This window comes from Vombatus ursinus, unplaced genomic scaffold, assembly GCF_900497805.2.
Source record: "Vombatus ursinus unplaced genomic scaffold, bare-nosed wombat genome assembly UNPS02005659.1, whole genome shotgun sequence".
Taxonomy (NCBI): Eukaryota; Metazoa; Chordata; class Mammalia; order Diprotodontia; family Vombatidae; genus Vombatus; species Vombatus ursinus.
Window position 1 is genome coordinate 581,211 of NW_020945437.1, and position 26,277 is coordinate 607,487.

The following is a 26,277-nucleotide window of genomic DNA, read 5'->3' on the forward strand; positions in this document are numbered from 1 at the left end:
ACTCTCAAATCCTTTTATTTTGTGATTTGGGCTTTTGATAATGCATGACTAGAGTTTAGGTGATAAATTATGGACCACACAGGAATGTAAAGATTGAAGACATACGTGTGGATATGACACCTGAATCTCATGATAGACAAAATACCACAGAGACCACTAATACCTCAATGAGAGCTGATAAGATGTCCGAGCAAGAGAATGGGCAGAAGAGAGGGCCTAGGACAGAGTCCTAGAGAAAACCATGCTAAGGGGGCAAATTATATTCATAGCAATGTTATTTGTAATAGCAAAAAACCATAGATCACTCTGGCATCAAATAATTGAGGAAAGGCTAAATAAACTGTGGCATATGAATGCAGTTAACAGCTCACATTTATACAGCACTTCCTGCGTGCAAAAGCACTTTGCAAAACACTTTACATATATGACCTCATTTGATCTCCACAATAACCTTGTGAAGTAAGTACTGTTATTATCTCCATTTTACAGATGAAAAAGCTGAAGGCTAAAAGAGATTAAATGACTTTGCCTAGGGCCCTACACCTATTAAGGGTCTGAGGTGGATTTGAACTCTGGTCTTCCTGACTACAAATCCAATGTTCTATCTTCTAGCATCCTACAAGCAGTGCAGTTTAGTAAACAGAGAGCAGGCCTCTGAGTCAGAAAGACCTAGGTGCACATTTCCACTTCTGACAAATACAGCTGTGCAACTCCAAGCAATTCTAAGTAAGTTTCAGAGCAGCTACTGACCTGCATTGGCAGAAGGAATTTCCTCCTGGAGAGTTCCTTATGTCAACAAAATCACAGCTCTCCAAAAAAAAAAAATTAATCAAATGGAATCTTTTTCTGCCATTAGATCTGACAAGGATGAAGTCTATAATATAAGAAGAAAGATGAATAAAGAGTAAAGGAAGCAAAATCACAACATATATGCTGACTAAAACAATAAATAATTATAGCATCAAAATCTAGAAAAATAAACAAGAGTTCAGAAGAGGCAATGGAAACAAATTGGATGGTTTTGTTACTATTTTAAAAGTTAATATATCTTAATAATGGATTTAAAATTTTATCTGGATAGCTATGTTTTGCTGATGATTACTAAGTATAAAGATTCTTTTAAAAAGCAAATGACTAACCAACAGAAATCATATGATTATCTCCATAGACACTGAAAAAGTTTTTGACAAAACACAGCACCTATTCCTATTAAAAATAATAGAGAGCCCAGGAATAAAGGGAGCGTTCCTTAAAATGATAAGCAGAATCTATCTAAAACCATCAATAAGTATTATCTGTAATGGGGATAAGCTAGAAGCCTTCCCAATAAGATTAGGGGTGAAGCAAGGATGCCCATTATCACCCGTATTCTTCAATACAGTACTAGAAATGTTAGCTATAGCAATGAAAAGAAAAAGAAATTGAAGGAATTAGAATAGGCAATGAAGAGACAAAACTATCACTCGCTGCGGATGATATGATAGTATACTTAGAGAACCCTAGAGAATCAACTAAAAAATTACCTGAAATATGTAACAACTTTAGCAGAGTTGCAGGATGTAAGATAAATCCACATAAATCATCAGCATTTCTTTATGTGACCAAAAAGTCCAGCAGCAAGATACAGAAAGAGAAATTCCATTTAAAATAACTGTAAACAATATAAAATACTGGGAGTCTACCTGCCAAGACAAACCCAGGAACCATATGAACAAATTATTACAAATTATAAAACACTTTTGGCATAAATAAAGTCAGATCTAAACAATTGGAAAAATATCAATTGCTCATGGATAAGCTGAGCTTATATAATAAAAATGACAATTCTTCCTAAACTAATTTACTTATTCAGTGCTATGCCAATCAAACTACCAAAAAATTATTTGATAGAACTAGAAAAAATAACAAAATTCATCTGGAAGGAATATCAATGGAATTAATAAAAAAAAATTACAAAAGAAGGTGGCCTAGCAATACCAGATCTCAAACTATATTATAAAGCAGTAATCATCAAAACTATCTGGTACTGGCTAAGAAATAGAGTGGTGAATCAGTGGAAGAGATTAGGTACACAAGACATAGTCATCAATGACTATAGTAACCTAGTGTTTGATAAACACAAAGACCCCAGCCTTTGGGATAAGAACTCACTATCTGACAAAAACTGCTGGGAAAAATCGGAAAACAACAGGACATAAACCAACATCTCACACCATATACCAAGATAAGATCAATATGGGTACATGATTTAGACATAAAGGGTGACACCATAAGCAAATATGAAGAGCAAGGAATAGTCTACCTGTCAGATCTATGGGGAAGGGAAGAATTCATGACCAAACAAGAGATAGAGAGCATTATAAAATGTAAAAAAGATAATTTTGATTACATTCAAATAAAATGCTTTTGTATAAATAAAACTAATGCAATCAAGAGTAGAAGAAAAGCAGAAATCTAGTAAACAATCTTTACAGCAAATGTCCCCGATAAAAGCCTCATTTCTCAAACATATAGAGAACTGAGGCAAATTTATAAGAATATAAGTCATTCTCCAATTGATAAATGGTCAAAAGATATGAACAGGCAGTTTGCAGATGAAGAGGTCAAAGCTATCTAAAGGCATATGAAAAAGTACTCTAAATCACTTGTGATTAAAGAAGCGCAAATTAAAACACCTCACACACATCAGATTGGCTAACATGACAAAAAAGAAAAATGGTAAGTGTTGGAGAGGATGTGGGAAAACTGGGACACTAATGCACTGGTGGTGGAGTTGTGAACTGATCCAGCCATTCTGGAGAGGAATTTGGAACTATACCCAAAGGGGAATCAAACTGTACATACCCTTTGATCCGGCAATACCACTATAGGTCTGTATCCCAAAGAGATCATAAAAAAAGGAAAAGGACCTACATGTGCAAAAATATTATTAGCCTCCCTTTTCCTGGTGGCAAAATATTGTAAATTGAGGGGATGCCCAACAAATGGGGGAATGGCTGAACAAGCTGTGGTATATGAATGTAATGGAATACTATTGTGCTTTAAGAAACGATGAACGGGGAGATTTCAGAAAAACCTGGAAAGACTTGTACAAACTGATACAAAGTAAAATGAGCAGAATCAGGAAAACATTGTTCATAGGATCAGCAACATTTTGTAATGATCAACCACGAATGACTCAGCTCTTCTCAGCAATACAATGATCCAAGACAAGGACAAAAGACTCACAAAAGAAAATGCAATCTACATCCAAATAAAGAACTGATGGACTCTGAATGCAGATCAAAGCATATTTTTTTCCACTTTATTCTTTTTTTTTCCTTTTGATCTGTTTATTCTTTTACAACTATGACTAATATGGAAACATGTTTTACACAATAGCACATGTATAACCTATATCAAATTGCCTACCATTTTTGGAAAAGGGGAGGTAAGAGAGAAAAATTTGGAACTCAAAATCTTAAAAAATGAATGCTAAAAATTATCTTGACATGTAATTGGGGAAAAAATACTATTTTAAAAACAAGCAAACAAAAATTAAAAAATAAAAGACTAAAAAACTCCAAAGGTCTCAAAGAGCTCACTCCAAGCTAAGAGATTGTCTAGGCAAGTTTATTAGTTCCAAATCTGTTTTCCCCTTTACTGATGCTCTTAGGAATTGTGGCCTCATGCTTCTAGCCAACAATAACCTAAAAACATTTTCCTAGGGTTCTCTTTATTTGTGACAGACATTTATGTCAGGAAGGATCAAGAGACTACTTCTGAACAACTGTCAATACTGTTAAGATTGTTGATGGAAGAAATTCCCATAATCTGACAGCATCATTTATCACTCCCTTCTTCTGGCTTGAAGAAAGAAGTAGCAGATGTTGAAAAAAGTAATTTAGACACAAATCAAGTCTTATTTAAGATTTTTAGTCATCAGTGCAGTGACTTTCATTTGAAAGTTTCCCTTGGAAATGTCAGTTTATGTCATTAAGATATTCTGATAAAGAATACTTAGAAAATTTATGCTATGCTACGTATCATACCTTAAAAGGAAGCCAATTCCCCCCCCCCCCAAAAAGAGGTTATTTGAGCTACGAATAGTTAGTTAGGGTCACCACGCAATACAGATTTATTTGTGAAAGATACAGCAACAATGTCTTAATATTCTCACAGCTAACTTACCTCAATATTTTTTTGAGCCTAATTAGCAAATATTCTGATAGCACCGAGTTATTCCTCAAGGTTCTTTTTGCCTCCTCTTCTTTCCACAATGCCAATTCTCACTGCTTTGGCCAATCTTTCGTTTACCTTTTTCCTTCTTTGACAATCTTGTGACTGACAAGGATAGAATATTCTATCATTTTCTGATCTAATGGGCTAAAGTCAACTAAGGATAGCAACCCATGACTGAAAGAATACTGAAAGTTGGTCTGACTCCTTTTGGCCTAAAAAGTGGTTTGTTTGTTGTTCAGTCAATTTTCAAGTTGTATCCAATTCTTCATGACCCCTTTTGGGGTTTTCTTGACAAAGATATTGGAATGTTTTACCATTTCCTTCTCCAACTCATTTTTACAGATGCAGAAACTGAGGCAATCAGGGTTAAGTGACTTGCCTAGGTCACACAGCTAGTACGTATGTGAGGTTGGATTTGAATTTGGGTCTGCCTAACTCCAGGTCTGGCCCTCTATCCACTGCGCCACCTAGCTGCCCCCATGACGTTATATTTAAGAATAAGATCAGAGGATTTAAAACTGGAAATTAAGTGGTCATCTAGTATAACCTCTTTACTTTACAGATGAGGAAATGAAAGCCCAGAGAGGTTATAGAAACTTGCCCAAAGTCCCGCAGATAGTAAAGGACAGGGTGAGGATTCAAACCTATGGCTTGACTCCAAATGTGGTGCTCTATCCACTATACCTCACTGCCCAGTTCAAGCACTTCATCCCTGACCTCTGGAACACAAATGAATGAGGGGCACTACTTAGTCATCCCACTGACCAATCAATTCTGTGAGGGAAATTAATATTATACTATTATGTTAATAATTAATCAGTTATTTGTGATCTACCCTTTTCCCTTCTTATTTAGGTTGAAACCATCTCTTGAAAAGGTTGGTCAGCCTCTGGCAGACAAGGCAGAGTGATGAGATTTGCTTCCAGCCCTCAAGGCACATGCTAGTTAGTTGAGCAGGACTCCACTCAACTGGTATAACTAATTTCTTTTAGAATCCAGTCTGAATGAGCCTTTGCCTGGAGGAGGAAGCCCCAGTCCTTGGCCTCCTCCTCCTGAGTTCAGGGCAACCCAGCTCATGAAGAAGAAAACTTGCTAGAGGTCCAGATAGAGATGGCTTCCTCTTGCCTGGATGCCTGGAAGGGGATCTCACGATCAAGCCCTGCTCTCAGCAGGAGAAGCTGAAGACTTTTGGCCCACCTGCTTATTAAATGTCCATCAATCAGGATTGAGTTGCACTTGTCAGGAAAAGTTCCTTTTCAGAAGGTATTTAACACATTTCAAGGTCTCCCTTGGTACCTTTGGCTACAGAGAGAAACCACTGACCATCAATTTATTGATCACCACCTAGCCTAATTAATAAATTGATTAATTTCCCAAAAACTCTGTCTTAGGGCTTTTCATTCATGTCATCTGAAATCTTCATTTTTACCTCTCAAGGGTCATACTCAAGAGCTGTGGTTGTTTTCTTTTTATACTCATAAAAGCTATAGAGAAATTAGTTCAGCATTCTTTTACAACTTTCTGCAACAGGAAAGAGAATCTTCTTATCCCACCAAAAAAATACTAGGGTATAGGAAGTAAGCCCCTGTACCTGAACACAACATGGATAGACCCATGGTTCCTTGATCCTAGGAAAAGGGTGCCCTAAAGAGCAGATTCAAGAATACATATGCTGAAACAGCTGTGGCACAGAGGAGTGAGTGGGGGGGCCTCAGCCTCAGGAAGACCTTGGCTCTAGGCCTACCTCTGGCACATACTGAATTTGTAACTCTGGGCAAGCCACTTAAAAACAGCACTCAGGGAGACTCTCTAAGACTACTACTAATCTGTAAGGCACGGGCTAATGGCTTGCTAAAGGAATTTTCCTCAGTGAGAGTTTACTACACCAATGAAATGACAACAACAAAACTCTGGCTAAGAGATCATTAGAATGCTAAGAGAGGAAGGAAGCAAAGCAAACAAGCCATTATTTAGCACCTACGATGTGCCACGCTGTGCCAAGTACTTTACCTCACAGCATCTCACAATCCAATAATAGTACCTGTAAGGTAGGTGCTATTATGATTCCCATTTTTCTACTGAGGAAACTGAGGCAAACAGAGCATAAGTGACTTGCCCAGGGTCACACAGCTACTAAGTGTTTGAGGCTGATGTGAGCTCAGGTCTTGAGCTATCTCCAATGTACCACTAGGTGCTATTGGTGGAAAGGCAAACTACCTGGTTGATTGTTCAGATGGGATTCACAGGGTAGCACTAACTTAGTTGTTTTGAGGAAAGTTCCCCGTATATAGCAGATCGTTACTAAATCCTTGCAGAATTGAATTTCATTACCTCAGGTTTTTGATTTACAAGTTCAGGATCTGGGTTTTTTTAGGTAACACAGGAGTGGTCAGTTCTTGAGAGGCAGAAGAGATGGATTTAGACACAATAAAGCCAATGTATTTATTTATAATGCTGTATATCTTTTTCCAGTGGCTGCAATCTTTATCTTACAATCTAAGGCATTCTAGTTCTGGATATCAAGGGAACTAAAACTCAGGCTTCCCATGCACAGAAAATTAAGGTGGCTCATAAGCAAAATACTCCCTATTTCATGACATCCTTTGAGAGGTTTTCCCATGTATGATTATACTTATCAGGGTTACTTACTATATAGTCTTCCCTTCTGGTGGCAGTAAGGGAAGAAAAGTTCTCCTCCCTACAGAAAATCAGAGAACACTGCTAAGCTTTATTTGTCCTCAGTTTCTTTAACAGATGGAAAAAAATGACTACAAGCAGGAAAAGTAAGCTCTCTATTCACTGACTAAATAACTATGGGTCTCCTTACAGCAAGGGTTCTTAAGATCTACAATTTTGCTTATTTAAATATTTTGACAATTTAATCCTAAGTATTTGAATGTATTTATTTAAATATATCATTCTGAGAAGAGTTCTATAAGCTTCACCATGTAATAGTCACTAAGCTAGGAATACAAAGACAAAAATGAATAGCCCTTGACTATTCCAAAGGGTCAAAGGGGCCTATGAAATAAAAAAGGCTAAGAACACCAGAATTATGGAGAAAAGTAAAAGAAAGCCTCAGGAAAAAACTGGAGGAACATAGCCATGACTACTGAACTACTCTACTGTTCAGAAAGTTTCACTGGCTCCCCATTGCCTCAAGGATAAAATGCAAATTCCTCTGCTTGGCACTTAAAAACCCTCTTCATCTGGTTCACTTCTACTTTTCCAGGCTTATTATACAATCTCCCCTTTTCCATATTCTGTTGTCTAGTCAAACTGGCCTACTTGCCATTACTTGTCTGAAACATTCCATCGCCTGTCTCCATGTTTTCATACATGGTTGTGCTCTGTGCCTAGAATGCCCTCCTTCCTCACTTCCACCTCAAAACTCCTATATAGTCTTTCCTGATTCCCCAGTTGCAAGGTCTCCCCTCCCCCATTTTCTTGTATATGTCTTTATGTTTACATGTTGTTTTCCTCAATACAATGTAAGCTCCTTGCAGCCAAGGACCATCTCATTTTTGTCTTTGCATTCCTAGCTTAGTGACTAGTAAATAGTAAGCACCTAGTAATGTTTGTTTATTGACTGTTTAAAACGAGTAGTATGACCACACTATTTGCCACTCTGGTGAGAGGAGAACATTTATATATATAGTGCCTAGTATGTGCCAGGCATTCTTCTAAGCATTTTATAGATATTATAATAAGGATAGTAATAATAATGACAGCTAGCATTTATTAAGTGATTATGTGCTAGCACTTAATATGTATCTCATTTGGCCTCACAAAAACCCTGGGAGGTAGGTGCTTTTATAATCACCATTTTGTACTTAGGAAAACTAAGGGAAACAGAAGTTAAGGGATTTGCCCTGGGTCACACAGCTAGAAGTATTTGAGGCTGAAGTTGAATTCAGGTCTTCCTGATTCTGATTACTTGAAAGTGTTTAAAAAAGCCTTTGTTAAAAGTGCTTAAAAGCCATCTAATTTAGAATGGTTATTTTCAGCCAAGAAAGATCGCATGCCTGGTACACTGTTGGCACTTAATAAATGTTTATTGTATAGTACTGTATCATACTGTATTGGATTCTGACCAGAGGGACCAAACTATTAAGAGGGTTGGTAGTAGGAGTTCCTCAAACTGAAATCATACATGCTTCCAAAAATATTCTAAAAGTTTTCTTTCTGATAAGTAAATCATTTTATTCAACTTACCATTTCTTTCTTCCATCTTTTGCAACAGATGTTTAAGTATGTAAAGCTCTTCAGGATGAGATTTACAGGAATATCAGAGGAAACACTGACTATAATTGGAAAACATAACTAGCATCCAACTTTGACTCCTATATTCCCTCCTCCAAGGCATTGGCAGTCATTAAACAACATTTCTCTCTCATTTATCCTACTTTGGATCCAATGTCTTTTGATAAACTTAGACTGGTTAATTTTCAGACTGGAAATCATGATAAAAGGAACTATCAGAGGCGACTAATACTTAAATTCCATGTTGAGTTCTTCAAGTTACACTTCAAAGTCTTGATCAGAATGTAGGCAAATTAAATAGGAACTTTCTTCATGATGAAAACATTTTCATTCTTTGCATCCATGAATCAGTTAAACACTATATGGAAAACAAGGAAAAAGAGTACACATTTGAAAAATGCAGAGTTGATAAATTATGTTTAAAGGGTATTATCATAATAAAAGTGACAGAATCACAGTATTCAGTTGGAATTCCTAAAATAAGTTCTCACCTGGGTTACTCACACCTGAAATGACTGAACTATAATTTTAAACAGAAAATTTTCTCCAAATGACTCCTTTTTTATAAGAGATAGTAATTAAATAGGTTTGTTCCACTAGGATCTTTAGTTGGTTTCATTTCCTTTTTTTAAATGGAGAACACATTTAAATGTGTAAATATATAGATATTTGATCACAGAATGTTTAAGATAAAACTTATACATAAACCAAGTCTTATTCATTGAAATCTATAGTGAACCACAGGATATTAGATGTTCTAGGGAAATTCAGAGATGATCCAGTCTAATTCCAAAGGAGGAATACTCATGGTGCCCTCAACTGCATGGCTACTTTTCCCTTTTTTTTTAAAGAAATCAACAGTGTCAGTTTTAAAACATAGTTTCCTAAATTAATTTTTTCTAATCTTTAAATATTCATTTTTTGCCATCCTATTTAATTTTCAAAGATAGTTATTCAACTTCAAGAATACTAAAGGGAATTTTTGCCCCCAAAATGTATAATATACTTAAATTCTGACATCTAAGAATTGGCAGGTTACTATAGTGGATAGTGCATCCAAGCTGGAATCAGGAGAACTGAGTTAAAATTCTATCTAGATATTAACTAGCTATGTTACTACTGACAAGCTATTGGACTTCTCAAAGTCTCAGTTCCATCTGTAAGATAAGTATAAGGATACTTTCAATCACTACATTACAGGTATTGTCCAAAGGACAACACCATAACGCATTATGAAAATGAATATTATTATTCAATCTGTAGTTCCAGGCCAACTAGAAAAATGCAATTCATTTATAAAATATAATTAAGGGCCAAAACAATTTTATTTAAATTTCTGATGGGCTTCCAACTTATAGCCAACAACTTTCCCAAGTTCAAACTTTTTTTTTTTCAACACCAAAGCCGTTAAATAACCGAGCACAACTGTCATCTTCCTTTCAAGAAATAAAATCTGGCAATTTTCTGATCAGGCCCCCACTGCTATAATTAATGGCAGAAATATACCTATAAGAAAAAGCAAAGTTACTAGGTTTTACTAGTGGGGCATCCTTTCCATAGGTAAGAAGGAGCTGTTATTTCTTTTATAGATTATGTTAAACCAAAAGGACTGGAATTGAAGAACACCTCAAAGGTTATCAACTGATGGGCCTGACCCAGATACCAGATCAGAACTAGAACTGGCCAAGCCTTTTTACGGCTATCATTCCTTTTACCACTATTGGGCCACGTAGATTTAGCTACCCCTTTCCTAGGGGCTCCTACTCCTCAGAAGGCTGCTTCCCTTTGACAAGTTAAAAGGAAGATGTATTCTTTTTGCTCCCTAACTTTTCCCTTGGGGAAGTGAAGATGGGTTTCGGGGTTCGGTTGCTGAGTTAAGGGCTGCAAACGATCCCTTTGCAGGTTTGGTGTAAAGACACTTAGGGTGCATAAAGCAAGCCTGGGTTGGTGGAAGGAGGCCTGGGCTTGGAAGGCAGGAGTTCACCTCGTCCCAAGGGGATCTTGACCCCAAGAGCCCTCGGCTTCGTGTCTACGCCCCCGGGGCCCGGAGCCGGGCGCAGGACTTCAGCGGAACGAGGCGCAGCCTCCCGCCACACGAGGGCTCAATCCACACTGCGGGGTGGGGGAGAAGGGGCTCGGGGGACCCAGCGCCTATGTACGGGCCGGCGCAGGGCGCCGCTCGCTCCCGCTGCACACTGCTACGGGAGACGTCCGCTTGGCCCACATCCCCGCCAGTCGGCCGGCCGGCCGGATGCGGCTTTTCCCCAGGCCGACCTCTCCCCGGCTTCCCCGGTAACAGCCGCAAGCGGCGTGACCCCATGGGCGGGCAGCTCGGGAGGAAGGACAACTCCGCAATTCCGGAGCGGAGAAGTCTTTCCGCCGCCGGGTCGATCAAGGTGTCTAATCTGGACACCTCCTTCCGACCTGCGGCCTGGCTCCCTGCCCATCCGCGGGGCGCCAGGCGTAGCCCCCACCACCCTCCGGCACACCTCCGCCGGGAGGCTTCCTAGGCCTTTTTTTTTTTTTTAAATACCCTCCGGATACCTACAATCGCTAGATTCCCGCCTCACCGGGAACGGAACACGCGCTTCCGAGCATCCCCGGGCATCCCTAAGGCTAAAGCCGAAGTGGGCGGAGTTTGGGTCTCCTAGCCCGCGCAGCCGAGTGAAGCGGCCATTGGCTGCTCTTCTCTTTGCCACACCCCCCGACAGGTTACGTATGGGCTTTCGAAGCTAGCGGAAGGCTACTGTCATCTGCCGACCCGGCTCCTTGGTGTACGCTCGCTCCCCGGCGCCTGATTGGCTGCGCCTAGTCTCAGATTGTCTCGCGCTCCGGGGCTAAGCCAATGGAATCAACCACAGTCGGGTAGCCAGCATCCTTGCAGCCGTGGTGCCGCCGAACCCTCCGGTAGGTGTGTGGCTGCCATCTTGTGTGTGGCATTGCCCTTGGAGGAAGGGGATGGGGTGCTCGGGAGTTGGGGCCAACGGAGGAAAGGTCGCCTCCACGACCGCCCACGACAGCCCTCTTTTTCCTGTTAGAAGGGGGGACGACTCCGTTACCCCGAGTTTCTGATCATAGGAGGGAGAAGAGGGAAGGCGAGGGAGTTGTGGCAGTGATGGAGAGCCATCACTAGTCTTTAGTTGTCCGTTTGTTTTTGTTTTCGTTTTGGGGGAGGGGGCGGATCTCTGTATCATTGAGCCCTGGCCTTGACCCCGCTGATGGGCGTCCGTATCTGGGTGATGATTACAGTGTCTACGGCCGGTCCGCCTCCCTTGGCCTTCCCGAGTCCCGTCGTCATGGTAATAAGGAGGGGGAACGAGGGAGATTTTCTTTGCTTGCATCGACATTTTTGAGATCACTAGAATTGGCCTTTGACCATGATCTTGCCTGACATCGTCGTAAGTGGGTGCTGGGTTCTGACCCCAAATTGTGTCTTACTCAGTTGCCTTCCTTACGATAAAGGCTTCCATCCAGCAAATGGTCTTAACATCCTCCAGTCACCAAACTGCCCTTCGCTCCTTACTTAGGGATGAATGTCCAGAAGATTGGGATGTTTTGAGTCACTCTGCCCTGATGGCCTGTAAATCTCAAACCTGGGGGAAGAATTAATGCAACAGGGGCTTGGACTTTTGGATGATTTGTATACAGTGACAAGGCATGTGTTATAGGTTAGGTTTTAAATGTCATTTGACTTAACTTTTAAGATCTAAGGTGTTCTCTTTTTTTTCTTTTAGAAACCTCCCATACTTCTGAGCTCTTTTCCCCAAGCACCATTAAAAAATTATGAGATTGATTTGTATCAAGGACACACATGTATAAATATAACTATGAAGTCACCAGATCTGACAACTAGGCTGTTGAAAGTTCTTATTGTGTTGTTCTTAGTTTTGGCATCCAGCTGGAGGAGGTGAAGATGACTATCTTATTGCACTGAGTTTAACTTTCAGTTATTCAAGGCTAGCCAATGATCCAGCTGTATGATGGTTTTTGGTGACAAGGACATCAAAGGCAGCGAACAGCTGTAATAATAATGAAGAAAATTATAAATTCTGTCCCGTGGGTTGAAGGGCTTCAGTTTCAAGAATTCTTTGTTCAGATTCGAATAATATGCAGGAATGCAATGATGAATTTGGGGAGGATTGAGGGAAAATTTAGTTAACAAGCAGGGTTTTATCAGTAGTGAATATTGTTGAGTAACAGGATACTGGAGTGCAGTGCTCTAAATTCTAGGTAAAACTTTTAACTGAAAATATAATGCTTTTTATTAATGTCTCACCTACTGAAATTGTGATCGCTTGAATGTATTTGCTTAGGGTACATTTCATATGAATCAAGTAGATTTCACCATCAGTTGTGCTTTTGAATGATTATTTTAGTAGTAAAATTGATACCACTAAGGTGCTATCTAGGATTTTATCATGGTTTGTGTATTACCTACCTCATTTCTTTCCCAGAGCGTACCTCTTCCCCCCACCCAGGAAACTTTGAACTTTAGTACTACTTGAAAAATCTGTAAGCCAGTATTTATATGAGTGCTATTTTTAAACTTCTTGAAACAACATTGAATCAGGAGTCAGGAGACTTAAATTCTAGTCACAGCCCTGCCACTAGCTCACTGTACCAAATCACATTTTGGGGTTTGTTTCCTAACATGTAAAATGATTTAAATTATAATAAGCACTAAAATATTTTAGAGTTATGTAACACATGCTTTGGAGTAACACATGCATTGGAGCCACTATCCTAAACCCCCACTGGAATTGGCAAGAGAGAAAGCATAAAGGTTGTCTTCGATGAGCCATTGATATTGAATAGTCAGCCAGACTTAATTAGCCAATAGAAACAGGTATTTAATAAAGTGGTATGTTTGGTACAGTTTTTACAAAACATCCCCCCATGAAATCCTTGACACACTTTGAAACTGCCATTACATACAGAGTTTAGGGCAGGGGTGGGGAACCTTCAGCCTTGAGGCCACATGTGGCTCTCTAATGTGGCTCTTTGACTGAATACAAACTTCATAGAACAAATCCCCTTAATAAAAGGATTTGTTATGTAAAATTTGAACTCGGTCAAAAGGCCAAACTCAGGTACCTAGAAGGCCACAGGTTCCCCACCCCTGGTCTAGGGGAAAGTGGCAAAGGGGTAACCCACAGATTCTGGAAGCCCATTTGCTAGAGTCGTCAAGATATGCCTGTAAGTTTGGTATAGCTTTTCTGTTGGGTTTTATGTGGAGTCTGGAATTTGCCTTCCCTTTTCTTGTCTTTGGCTCCCAAGGCATGCAACTGCAACAGGATAACTCTCGCTATCCTGGGGATGTGCTAGCATTAGTTGAAAAGTTCAAAATCTCTGCCCTTCCACAGTCCACAACATCCTCCTCAAGTCACGGGCAGGCAGGAGGAGACAGGTAATTCCTTCTAATGGGCATGATCAAATCCCTTAACCAGTCAGAATGTCTTGTACCTTAGGAAATATCCAGGCCTCGGTTACACCTAGTGAATTATCAAGATATTTTCTTTCCTAGTTATGGATTCCAGGCATTCGTATCCTGTCACTTACTTTTAGTGGGCTGAGGGAATTGTCTAGGCCAACCCTTATCCTTACCCAGGTATGATATCCCATGATTCTTTGCCTTCAGTCTGTTCTGTTTATAGCTTTTTTTGTTAGTACCACCTAATGGCAAAGGAGGGCAGCTAGGTGGTGAAGTGGATAGAGAGCCAAGCCTGTAATCAGAAAGACTCATATTCAGATTCATTCAAATGTGGCCTCAAATATTTACTAGCCATGTGACCCTGGCCAAGTCACTTAACATTGTTTGCCTCAGTTTCTTCATCTGTAAAATGAGCTGGAGAAGGAAATGACAAATCACTCTCATTTTTCTTTGAGAAAACCTCAAATGGGGTCACAAAGTCATACACAACTAAAAAATGACTAAACAGTAATAACAAAGGCAAAGGACAGTATATTATCCTACTATAATACACAAATAAGTTTGTATCACTGATTTTCGTATTAAATACAAGTATTTTAAAAATCATTACATGAATATTCTTTACTTTAAAGAACACATTTTGATTTGGTAATTATGGGTACGTATCATACTACCTCCCTTATATAACCTATATGATCAGTAAAGATTTAAGCTGAAAATGAATTATGAATTGGATAATATGGTTAACTTATATTTAGATATTTACTTGTCATATCAACTCAGCAAAGTGAACGACAACACAGTATGAATTTTTTAAAAATTTATTTTATAATTATTCTTTTATTATTGCTTCTGTCTGTCCCTTAAGGCAAAGATTCTTCGTCTCCTGCTCAGAAACATCACGGTTTTCCACAAGTTCAGAAAAATGTTCTTGTATGTGGGTTTTCTCATCAACATAAGTATTTCTATAGAAGGGTTTTCTCATAAACGTAGGTAATTAAGCCTAAAGGGATTGCTTTAAAAAAAAAGTAGATGGCATACTAGAGAAAGGAAGGAAATAAGAATTTATTAAGTGCCTGCTATGTGCGAGGCACAGTGTTAAGTGCTTTACAAATATTATTTCATTTGATCTGCACAGCTCCGTGAGGTTGATGCTATTATTATTCTCATTTTATAGAAATGTGGAAACTGAGGCAGACAGGTGAATTGACTTGCCCAGGGTCACACTGCTAGTACGTGTCTGAGGCTGGATTTGAATTTAGGTATTCCTGGCTCCAGACTAAGTGCTTTATCCACTGGGCCACCTAGCTGCCTAGAGCAAAATAGAGGAAATTACTTGTATTTCTATGTGGGAAAAAAATGTCATATTTTAAAAATTATTACCATTTCATATGTAATACATATATGTGTATATATACATATATGATTTTTCTTTTTTGGAAAGGAAAATATTGCTAGCATTAGAATTTTCTCATTGCACAGTGGGGTTTTGCTGTTTTAAGCAACTGGAATTTATTTAGTTTATTTCATAAACTAAATTCATGTCAGTTTATCCATTTTAACTATTAATTACTCTAGAGTAGCACTAACCTTAAATTAGGTGGAATAACTTTTTTTGTGCTAGATGTGCGATTTTTATTAATGTAAGGAACTAATTTCCCATTAAAGAAACCCTCTTTGCCAGTACAGATCTGTAATTGTGCAGCACTCTTGCTCTCCAACTCCCTCCCCCCAAGTCATCATCTGGGCGCAGTCCTTGGCGAGAAAGAGCCACTACCAATGAACACTGACCATGTGCCCCACAAAGGCCATGTACACCCAAGAGCCCCAGGAATAGCAGGCTTTTTCTAAGCTCCCAGTCCTACTTCAAACCAGGGATTCCCCAGCCTTGAAGGAAAAGCCATTTGGAAGGCAGGAGAGCAACTTTCTCAGAAGATATTTCGATTTCCTCCTCCTCAGCAGGTGCAATTACTGAAAACCCAAAAAGAATTCCTCCACCACAGATTTTGGTACAGTCATGTGACAGCATCAAAATGCACTATGGTTTTATTCATAGAAATGAATAAAAAGAAGATGCAGTACCCTCTTCTTTACCCCATAAATCTGCGCTTCTTAAACTGTGGTTTGCAACCCCATATGTCACATAACTGAATGTGGGGGTCGTGAAAAATTTGGCAACAGTAAAAGGTTTCTGAATGACCAAAAATTAATTCAAAATGAAATGCATAATATATCCAAGGTGTTTCTGGCAGTGGTCGCCCATGTTGCATCACGTGACTTCGCTGCAGCCTTGGTTCTGAACACACAACAGGCGCACTTTGCACTGCGCAAGCCTTCACGCCACGCAACGTCAACATACGCTGCCGGAAATACCTCGGCTCAGATTCGAGACTATTTCTTTAATAAATGGTAAAATTATATGTATACCAAAGAATTGTCTTAAAATAAATTTTTTATGATTTATTGTTTGATTTGTAGACCTATTTTATATACCTATATACCTGGGGTTGTGTAAAAATTTCTTGGGGGAAAAGGGAGGGAGAGTGGAAAAAGTTTAAGAAGCACTGCACATGAATTAATGCGTGGAGAATTTTTTCACTGGGCTTGATACTGAACCCTCCTATATTATCTCCTCCTATTAGAATCTATACTCCTTGAGGGTAGATACTGTCTGACTTTCTGTATTCCCAGCACTTAGCAAGGTGTTTTAAATATAGTAAACACTAAATGCATTTTCTACCAGACACTATTCTGGAGATGCAACAAAAAAACAACCCAAATTTTCTGTCTTCATAAGGAGCTTACATCCTATAATCTTAGAATTGCCTGCAAGGGTGAGGAACCTTCAGCCTTGAAGCCACATGTGGCCTTCTAGGTCCTTGGGTGCAGCCTTTTGACTGAGTCCAAGTTTTATGGAACAAATTCTTTTATTAAGGGGATTTGTTCTGTGAAGTTTGGATTCAGTGAAAAGGCCACACTCTAGGTCCATATGTGGCCTCAAGGCCGCAGGTTCCAGAGGTTAAGGGACTTGCCTAGAGCCATAAGCTAGTCCTAGTCAGAAGTAGCCCTTGAACCCAAGCATTCCTGACTTTGAGGTCCTTTCTCTATCCACTACATGTAGTTGTCTGAGTTATGCTGCTTACTTTATTGTATATGACTTTCAAAGTTTTAATGAAACTCAATCAGACACAAAGATGATTCTGAAACTTAATATGGCAACAGAAAAATAGTAGTGGGCTAAATGGAGTTTATAATCATCAAACCTATCATAAGATGAATTGTTTGCAGTATTTGTATGTGTAAATATTGTACATATGCTTGAACCTTTTTTCTTCATCAGAATTATGTTGTGTTTGAATCTCCAGACAAGGCACATGCATATAGTAAGCAAGAGCTGTCTTGCTAAAACCAAACTACTTTTTTTATTGCCAGTTGAAGCTAACTAAACCGGCAGGTTCGGCAGGAAGACTTTATCAAGATATTGCTAATAGTAGCCCAGTACAGGTCAGTCTTATTTAGGTAGCAAATGTTAGAGATATATAGATTATTCAGTGTCTAGGTTTACTTTACAGATGACTCAGTATGTATCCTTGAAATAATAAATTGAGGGGCAGCGAGGTGGTGCAGTGGATAGAGTCAGGAGGACCTGAGTTCAAATCCAGCATCAGACACTTGACACTTACTAGCTGTGTGACCCTGGGCAAGTCACTTAACCCCAATTGCCTTACAAAAAAAAAAGCCAAAAAGAAAAGTAAATTTAAAAAATCCTGTTTAAAAAAAAGTTTGTTAGAAATAATAAATTGAACTTACCATGTTATTTTTTGCTTGAACAACCTTTTTTTCCTGGATCTATCTTATCTTCCTTTCCTAATGTTTTTCTTTGATCTTTTAAAAAAATTCTTCCTTTCTTTAATATTATCTTTGTTCTTACGGGTCTGCTGAATAGAAAAGCAAAACTCTAGTTTGTATAGTCTTAACCATTCATTTAAAAGGCAAGAAACTCTCTAGTTCAACAGCTCCCTAGTTATCAAGTCTTACGGAAGCAGTTAATATTTAAAGCTGACATTTATGTAAAGGGAAGGGAAGTAGGGAAAAAGGGAATAAGCATTTATTAAATGCCTATTATGTGCCAGCACAGTGGTTAAATACTTTAGAAACATCTCATTTCAGTGGATATCCATAAATATGTATTTATACGTAGCTAAAAAGTGCTATATTTATAAACTATAAAGTTTCAAAGTACTTTAAATGCACATCTCATTTGGGTTTTCACTGTGACCCCATGAGGTCTATATTATCTTTTTTTTTTACTGATGAGACAGCTTTAGAGAAAGTGATTTGGCCACACACCTAGTGAGTGACAGAGGCAGGATTTAAACTTAGGTCCTTCCTGGCTCTGCATCCTTTACACTCATGCCTTGCTGTTCAGTCTTAGGAAAGCTGTTGCTATAAGAAGACTGTACTACAGCTATTGCAGAAACAAAAAAAAAAAATTTCAACAAATGAGATTTTAAAGGGTTTCCTAATAATGATGATGATGATGGTAGCTCACATTTATAAATCATTTACCATGTGCCAGGCACTGTGCTAAGCACTTATGATTATTATATGATCCTCACAACAACTCTGGGAGATAGGGGCTTTATCGCCACAGATGGAGGAAACTGAGGCAAATAGAGGTTAAATAACTTGCCTAGGGTTACAAAAATAATAAATGTTTGAGAAAAGATTTAAACTGAAGTTTTCCTGACTCCAGGTTCAATGCTCTATCCACTGTCTGCTTAACTGCACCCATAATGTTTTAAGTTTGATCTGTTTGTAATTCTTTAAGCCATTTTTTTTCCCTGTGGGAATAAAATCTGAAGTTATGTATTCAAATAAGCATTCGACAAATTTGCTTTGGATTCAGGAGCTGAACTCAAAATTTAGGAGTAAAATGAATTTTTCATCTTAAGAGCAAAAAAGTTTAAAAAAAAGGAAATAAAGACTCCTTGTTGCCACAGACCATTGATTCTCAAACCAAGGTTAAGACTCAAATTAAAGGTCTACAGAAAGGTCTCAATGGATCTGCTGTAAAGATTCCAAGAAGAAGCTGAGTACATTTGCTAGGGTGTTTTCTAGTACTCCCTGGACCATATATGACCATTCTCCTTCCTATTCAGTTCAACCCTTCTTTTCCCCTAGGGGATTACAGGCTGGAAAGCCGAAAGAGATGCAACAATTTTCCTAGAACCAGAAGAGTTCCTCCTCCGTCTGCATTGTTCCTGACATTGAGTGGTGTTATCTTGTGAATTTTGCCTTGTCAAATTTTTATAATAGTAAATATAAATAGTAAAATCTGAGGATATATGAACAAGAATTACAATGAACACTTTTTACTTAGAACTGTGATACCAAAAATACTAAGCAATGAAACGAAATTTCTTGATGTTTAGAATTAACTGAGTTCACTGACAGTTCAGTGGGAAATAAGATTTTGTTTATGTACAATCTTTTGGTCATACGTTTATTTCATAAAGTGAGGTATACCACTTTTAGGTTAAACTGCCAACATAAATGATACCTAAACAAAAATGATACTTTTTTAACAGTATGCTTTTAGAAAATGTCTGTTATTAGGGGCAGCTAGGTGGCGCAGTGGATAGAGTACTGGCCCTGAAGTCAGGAGGACCTGAGTTCAAATCCGCCCTCAGACCAAACACTGGACCCGTCCTAGCTGTGTGACCTTGGGCAAGTCACTTAACCCCAATTGCCTCACCAAAAAACAAAAACAAAAACAAAAACGTCCGTTATGGTAAAAACTTGATTTGTTGGATTGCTCTGGCATTGAGTCTTTGGTTAACTGGAGGTTAAACATTGTGTCTGTGGTTGTTAAAAAAAAAAAAAAAAAGATCCTTAGCAGCACTATTCATCAATCAACAAGAATTTAAGTGCTTATTAAGGGCAGGTAGGTGATGTAGTGAATGGAGCATTGGGCCTGGAGTCAGGAAGATCTGAGTTCAAATTTGACCCTAGATACCATCTAGCTGTGTGACTCCTAGGCAAGTCACTTAACCCGTTTACTTCAGTTCGTTATTTGTAAAATGGGAACACACTGGGGAAGGAAATGGCAAATCACTGCAGTATCTTTGCCAAGAAAATCCTATGAATAAGTCCATGGGGTCACCAAGACTGGACACAACTGAACAAGTTCCTTGTAGATCAGTAGGTAGACACCTGATATAAAAGCTTTCTGAACTTCGGAGGCAAGGTCCTTGTGTCTTCTACTCAGTCAAATTCTTTTTCATAATCTGATTCTAGAGTTGAAGTCTGAAAAGAAATGAAGCATACACGCATACACGCATACACACATATTAAAAGAAATTTTTGGTGGGAAAGTTGCACTGGGGGGATCAGGAGAGGTCTCATGCAGGATTCTAAAAGGTGCAAGTGAGAAGGGAATGCATTTCATGCATGGGAGCAAGAGATAAAATATCATATCTGAGGAATAGCAACCAATGAAGGAATTTGTTTTATTTGACAACACATTTGTAATGGGTTTTGTTTTTCTTGCTTTCTCTATGCAAGGAGGGGCTGGTGGGAGGGAGAGAATCTGGAACTGAAAATAAAATTTAAAAAGCAAGTAGGTCAGTTTGTCTGCCTCGGGAGATGGTGGACTACATGGACCACTTTTGAGTAGGGTTCCTTATGGGTTGTACTGGGTGGCCAGTGAGGTCCCTTCCAACTTAAAAATGCTATCATTCTATGATGTGGACTGGGGTTTGGAAGAAAAACTAGGGTTGGATACATAGATAGATGTGGAAGTTATTTACATAGGTATGATATTTGAACCCATGGGAACTGAATAAATTGAGAAGGGAGAATGTATTTGAAGAAAGGAAGGCACCTTGGGGTACAGCCTTAGCAGGTGGGATGTTTATGATGAACCAGCCAAGATGGTGAAGAAGCAGCCAAACAGACTGTATATATGGTAAGAAAATTTTCCTAGTGATGTAGATAGTTTGGATTACAATATGAAATACAGAACCAAACATATCTTTTCTAGAGCAGTAAGCTGGATGGTTTTCTTTTCTTAGTTGAAAGTTGATAAAAGGGGGCAGCTAGGTGGTGCAGTGGATAGAGCACCGACCCTGAAGTCAGGAGGACCTGAGTTCAAATTTGGCCTCAGACCAAACACTTGACACTTACTAGCTGTGTGACCCTGGGCAAGTCACTGAACTCCAATTTCCTTAAAAAAACAAACAAACAAACAAACTGATAAAAGATAGCATTTTTAAACCCCCCCAAATAGAATTTCTAGTATTTACATAAATGTTGGTAACAGATAAATTTCTTGTTTCTGTTTCCCTTCCTTCTCTCTCTTCCCATACCCCCCCCAAAAAGAAAAGAGTAGGAAATTAAATCTATGGCATAATTATCATTGAAAAAACATCTAAAACATCAACTTTTGCCATGGAGACAGATACAATGCATACAGGACATACTCATATAGAAGATACAGGGTAACATAGGCTGCACTTTGAATTCAGAGGTGCATTATTTAGTGGTTTCGTGAGATCCCTTGAGACAAGTTTTCAACAAGGGACAAAGAAAAGGGTGTTATACTTAATTTTTCAGTTTGTAGTTGTGTTAGAAATTAGATGAAAGGCTATGTTATATCAGATGGTACTCTAAAATGACATTATATTATCTTAAATAATTTAACGTGTCCAGTCTTTCAAAATAACTTCTGAAGTTTTTCTTTTTGTCCTAAGTAATTTTTATTAGTGACTTAAGGTGACAACAAAGGTATGATTCTCAAATTTGCAGATGACATAAAGCCAAAGAGAGATAGATAGCTAAGGGCTAGAACTCTGAATGAAATTAAGAAGTTGAAGTTTAATGCTTCAGTAGCTTTATGATATAGCATCATTGTGGATACTCCTTCCAGTGGTACACATTGCAAGCTAGCCATATCTTCTGACATTGTATAAATCTTGTCCTTGACCCCCTATAAATCGTCTCTAGCAGGCTTATCCAACATTCTGAGTACTTTTATCTGGATCTATTAATATTATATTAATTAATTACATTAATATTAATATAATATTATATAGTACAGCCTGGAAATCACAAGGACCACACATCCACCCCACTTGTTACAATACCATCCTATCTCCTTTTTCAGTCACACAGTTCTTAAGATTTTTTTAATGTCATTTTGGTGTGTGTAGTCTGTGTATAGACATATATCTTTCCTTTGCCCTTTGGTACCTGCAGTTTTAATTACATGAGGACTGGTATTCTCTGATTCTCTGCCATATTGCATCACTAGAAAAGTGTTATTAAAAAAAAAAAAAGATGGAGTTTTGTTTCAAGGAGAGACTTGGAATCATTGAAAGTACTACAGAGTTTTCCAAATGCAATCCAGAAAAGTTTTCCTTGCTTTTTTATTTTATGGCCTAGCTCATTTTTCATCTGTAGTATCTGTTCGAGATAAACTATGTTGTCCATTTATATCATATTATATAGTATATCATAGTATACAAAATGAATGTCTTCATCCACTTTGTTTTTCCTGGATGGAATGTTAGGCAAAACTATTTTGAGTGGTTGTGAGTTTCATTTAAGAGATTTTCTAGTTTTCTGGGACTTGATGCACTCAACAGAATGCAACCCACAAATACAGATCTTTGCCATCTATTTTTTTGTAAATATGTTTATTTTACACCTAAATACAAAATGAGAAAAGAAAAAAAAATTGCCACGTACACAGCAGACCATAAGAGAGGATTCAATACAAAACAATAAATTTCCATTTCAAGAAAACCTATGTAATAAATACCACACATTGTTTTCAGAGCTGCCCGGCTTTTCTTTGCTTCTTTGTTGGTTTTCTTTTGTTCTTTGCTGTGCACTTTTTACTTCATTTTCTTCTCCTCCCTCACCAGCCCCCCAAAAGTGAAACTGAGAAATGGCCTCTTAAATCTGCATTATTCTCAACCCCAATTGCCTAAAAAAAAAATAAAAAAAAAATAAATAAAATAATAATGTTAAAAAAAAATCTGCATTAGAAGTTCAATACTTTTCAAATGGGGCTTCTGGTGTTGAGCTATTGCTTTTTAGATTAAAAATGCTCCCACAACTTAGAAAGGAAGAAGCTTGAAGGCCAGCTCTGATGACTGGCTCCAGAAGAGCAGCTCTGACTGAAGGGGGACAAGGGTGAAGGAGCAGGCCACACACCTTTGGGAAGCATTAGCAGGGCACCTGGAGACAAGGCCGGTTAAGCATGCCAAGTTCATGAGTCCAGGCTCCAGAAAGCAGCCTCTTGTCTGGAAGTCTCTGGCAGTCAGCCGCTGCCTAGTGTTGTCTCAGCGCTATCTTGGATCTCTTTTTAGCCCTAGAAGGATTCCCAAAATGCTAGGCTATAGTCAAGACAAGTGGAATAATGTCTCCCCCATAGATCTTCTCTGAAACCACTTTGTGGTATAATGACTTCTTGTAAGGTATTAAAAATTGAAGAATTAAGTCACTAGGCTTTGAAATGAGTCTCACTGCAATAATAGCATATCAAAAGAATCACAGGGGCAGGTAGGTGGCACAGTGTATAGAGCACTGACCCTATATTCAGGAGGACCTGAGTTCAAAAGCGGCCTCAGACACATAGCACTTAGTAGCTGTATGACCCCGGGCAAGTCACTTAACCCCATGGCCTCGCCAAAAAAAAAAAAATCACAGAAGCATAAACTGGAAGGGACCTTGAGAGGTAAATTTGTCAATCAACTAGCTTTTATTGTTTCCTGTGCTCCAAGTACTGGTCTAGGCCCAGCTGTGTGGATTTGAATAACTCACTTCCCTCCTTGAATTTCAAATTCCTTATCAGCAAAATGAGAGGCAGTAGAATATATTTGTAAGGTTCCTTTCAGCTCCGAATCTTTCAATTTATCTTCGTTCTGTACCCAAGCAAACCCCTTGGCTCTCTTCATCTTCATCAGGGCCTAGGATGAGTGGCAGGTAGTCTTGAGCAGTAAGGAGTCGTCTTCAAAGGTTATTGCTCTGTCCTACCATCTATTTAAAAAAAAAACCAAAAACCTCTTTTATTTATACTCTACTGGACTTCCACCATGGCTGTGGCAAACATCTTTGGCACTCAAAAGTCTCGCTGTTTTATTTGTTGCTTGATATTAACAATCAAGATCTTCATAGTTCTCTGTTGTTGTACATATCAAGGAATCTTGTATAATTTTAATATATGTATAGGCTATGCCTTGTTGGAGAAGAGTATTTAAGCCTTCATTTTGCTCCACAGAGTTAAATTTTTTGTTTGTTTTAATAAGGAACAAACATACACATTGGGATCTTGTGTCTTCTGCAACTTTCTGAATTATGTGATTATACATATATGGTCTGCTCTGGAATATTTGTGATAAGTTGTCTGATGCTTTCTCAAATTTCCATCATGGAAGTCCTCAATATATGTGTAGTTAATTATCATAAAATTTTTGTAGAGATGAGAAAGTAAGCGTATAGGTCCATGGTTATCGATTTCCATTCAATTGCGCTTTTTTTTTTGTTAGGCAATAACACTAACTTTGCCTTTAAAAATCATTTTGTATGTACCCCCTCTTTCAGGTGTCTTGAGAATTGATCTTTCAGTGCCCTTAAAATTGTATTGCTTATAGCACAGACCTCTTCCATATATTCTTTGTCTGGTCCAGCTGTTCTTAGGTTTATAGACTCAGATTTAGAGCAGGAAGGGACTTAGTCATCTAGTTCAACCCTCAAATTTTACAAAAATGCAGAAACTGAGACCCAGAGAAGTTTTAAAAAAAAACCCCAACAACTTTCTTAAGCTGGGATTCAAACACAGGGCCTCTGACATGAAATTCAGTGGGGATGGGAGGCAGCAGAAAAGGTATTGCAGCTGTCAATCAAGCACGTAGTGCAACTCCCATGTTCACTACATAGTGTTAGAGCCCTGGGGTGCCTGCCAAGCTTTCTTTTTTTCTTTTTTTTCTTTTTTTTTTGGTTAGGCAATGGGGTTAAGTGACTTGCCTAGGGTCACACAACTAGTAAGTGTCAAGTGTCTGATGCCACATTTGAATTCAGGTCCTCCTGACTCCAGGGCCAGTGCTCTATCCACTTCACCACCTAGTTGCCCCTGTCTGCCCAGTTTTCTGTGCCTCTCTTTGACCCAGAGATCTCAGTGCCACTTTTCTCTTGCGTCCTCCCCTTTAAAGTGCTATTGCTGTATTCCTTTAGCTAAAGTTGGTGTGGATGTACACCAATTGGATAAATAGCCTATAACCTTCTCTCCTCTTCCACCCTACCCCTACCCACCACGTCCTATTTAGCGAAGCTTTTCTCCTTTATCCTCTTCTCATTATGTTTCTGTTAAGATTCTTACACAAACATACTTGCACATACAGGCTTTTTCATCAGGTTAGTGGTAAATAGTGAACCCGATCAGGTTAATATCAATGTACCCAGTGCATGGCATCATCTTCTAGCCCCTGCATCAACCTCACAGTGTAAAAAGGCCAGAATGTTCAGTTCCTCCCAGACACTCTTTTTAAAATTTAATTTCATTATTTGTTTCAGTTAACCACCATTGATTTTTTACTTCCTCACACCTCTTCTTCCCCACCCTCCAATGAACAAAAAAAAAAAAAAAAAAAAGGAGGAAGACTATCATGTGTGCATAGTCAAACAAAGCAAATTCTCGCATTGGCTAGGTCCAGAAATCTATCTCATTCTTCTTCTTGAGTCAATCAACTCTGTCAAAAGGTGGGAAGTATGCTGCAACACTGATCCTCTGAATTGTGGTTTGACTAGATTTCTCAGGTCTTTCAAATTTGTTTTTCTTTATAATGTAATTGTTTAAATTGTTCTCTTAGTTCTGCTCACTTTACTCTGCATCAGTTCATACAGGCCTTCCCAATTTTATCTGAATTCATCTTTTTAATTTCTTACGGCACAACAATATTTCAAAATATTCATAAGACATAGTTTGCATAGCCATTCCTTAATAAATGGACACCCCTTTTGATACCTCTTTAAGTGTTCAGGTTTTTTTGCTATTACAAAAAAAAAAACTGCTGTAAATATTTTGGTACATATGAGTCCTTTTTCTGCTTCTTCAATCTCTTTGGCCTTTAGGTAATAGTACGGCTTTTACTGGGTCAAAAGATATACAAAGTTTAGTAACTTTGGGACTATGGTTTCAAAATGCTTTCCAGAATAGCAGCTAGGTAGCAAAGTGGATAGGGCATGCTGAACTTGTAGTCAGGAAAACCTGTGTTCAGATACTGCTTCAGACACTTAATAGCTGTGTGTGACCTTAGGCAGAGCACATAACCTTTATCTCAGTTTCTTCAAGTATA

At 38.5% G+C, this 26,277-nt stretch overlaps 2 protein-coding genes across 3 annotated transcripts in view; one reads left to right on the top strand and one right to left on the bottom strand.

Annotated features, from left to right (window-relative positions):
* SETDB2 (SET domain bifurcated histone lysine methyltransferase 2) overlaps positions 1-11,123 on the bottom strand; it is a 106,554-nt gene extending 95,431 nt beyond the window's left edge. The window contains exons 1-2 of the mRNA XM_027848071.1: positions 11,033-11,123; positions 8,437-8,842 (exon numbers count right to left, since the gene is read on the bottom strand). Coding sequence (XP_027703872.1) covers positions 8,437-8,452 — 16 coding nt within the window. The 5' untranslated portion in view covers positions 8,453-8,842; positions 11,033-11,123. The remainder of the gene's footprint in view (positions 1-8,436; positions 8,843-11,032) is intronic.
* Positions 11,124-11,299: 176 nt separating this feature from the next.
* Positions 11,300-26,277, top strand: part of CAB39L (calcium binding protein 39 like) — a 155,905-nt gene continuing 140,927 nt past the window's right edge. Inside the window, exon 1 of one of the 2 annotated variants that reach the window (XM_027848330.1) lies at positions 11,300-11,391. The gene's annotated coding sequence lies outside the window, so the exon portion shown is untranslated. The remainder of the gene's footprint in view (positions 11,392-26,277) is intronic. The other variant, XM_027848329.1, reaches the window with a different exon arrangement.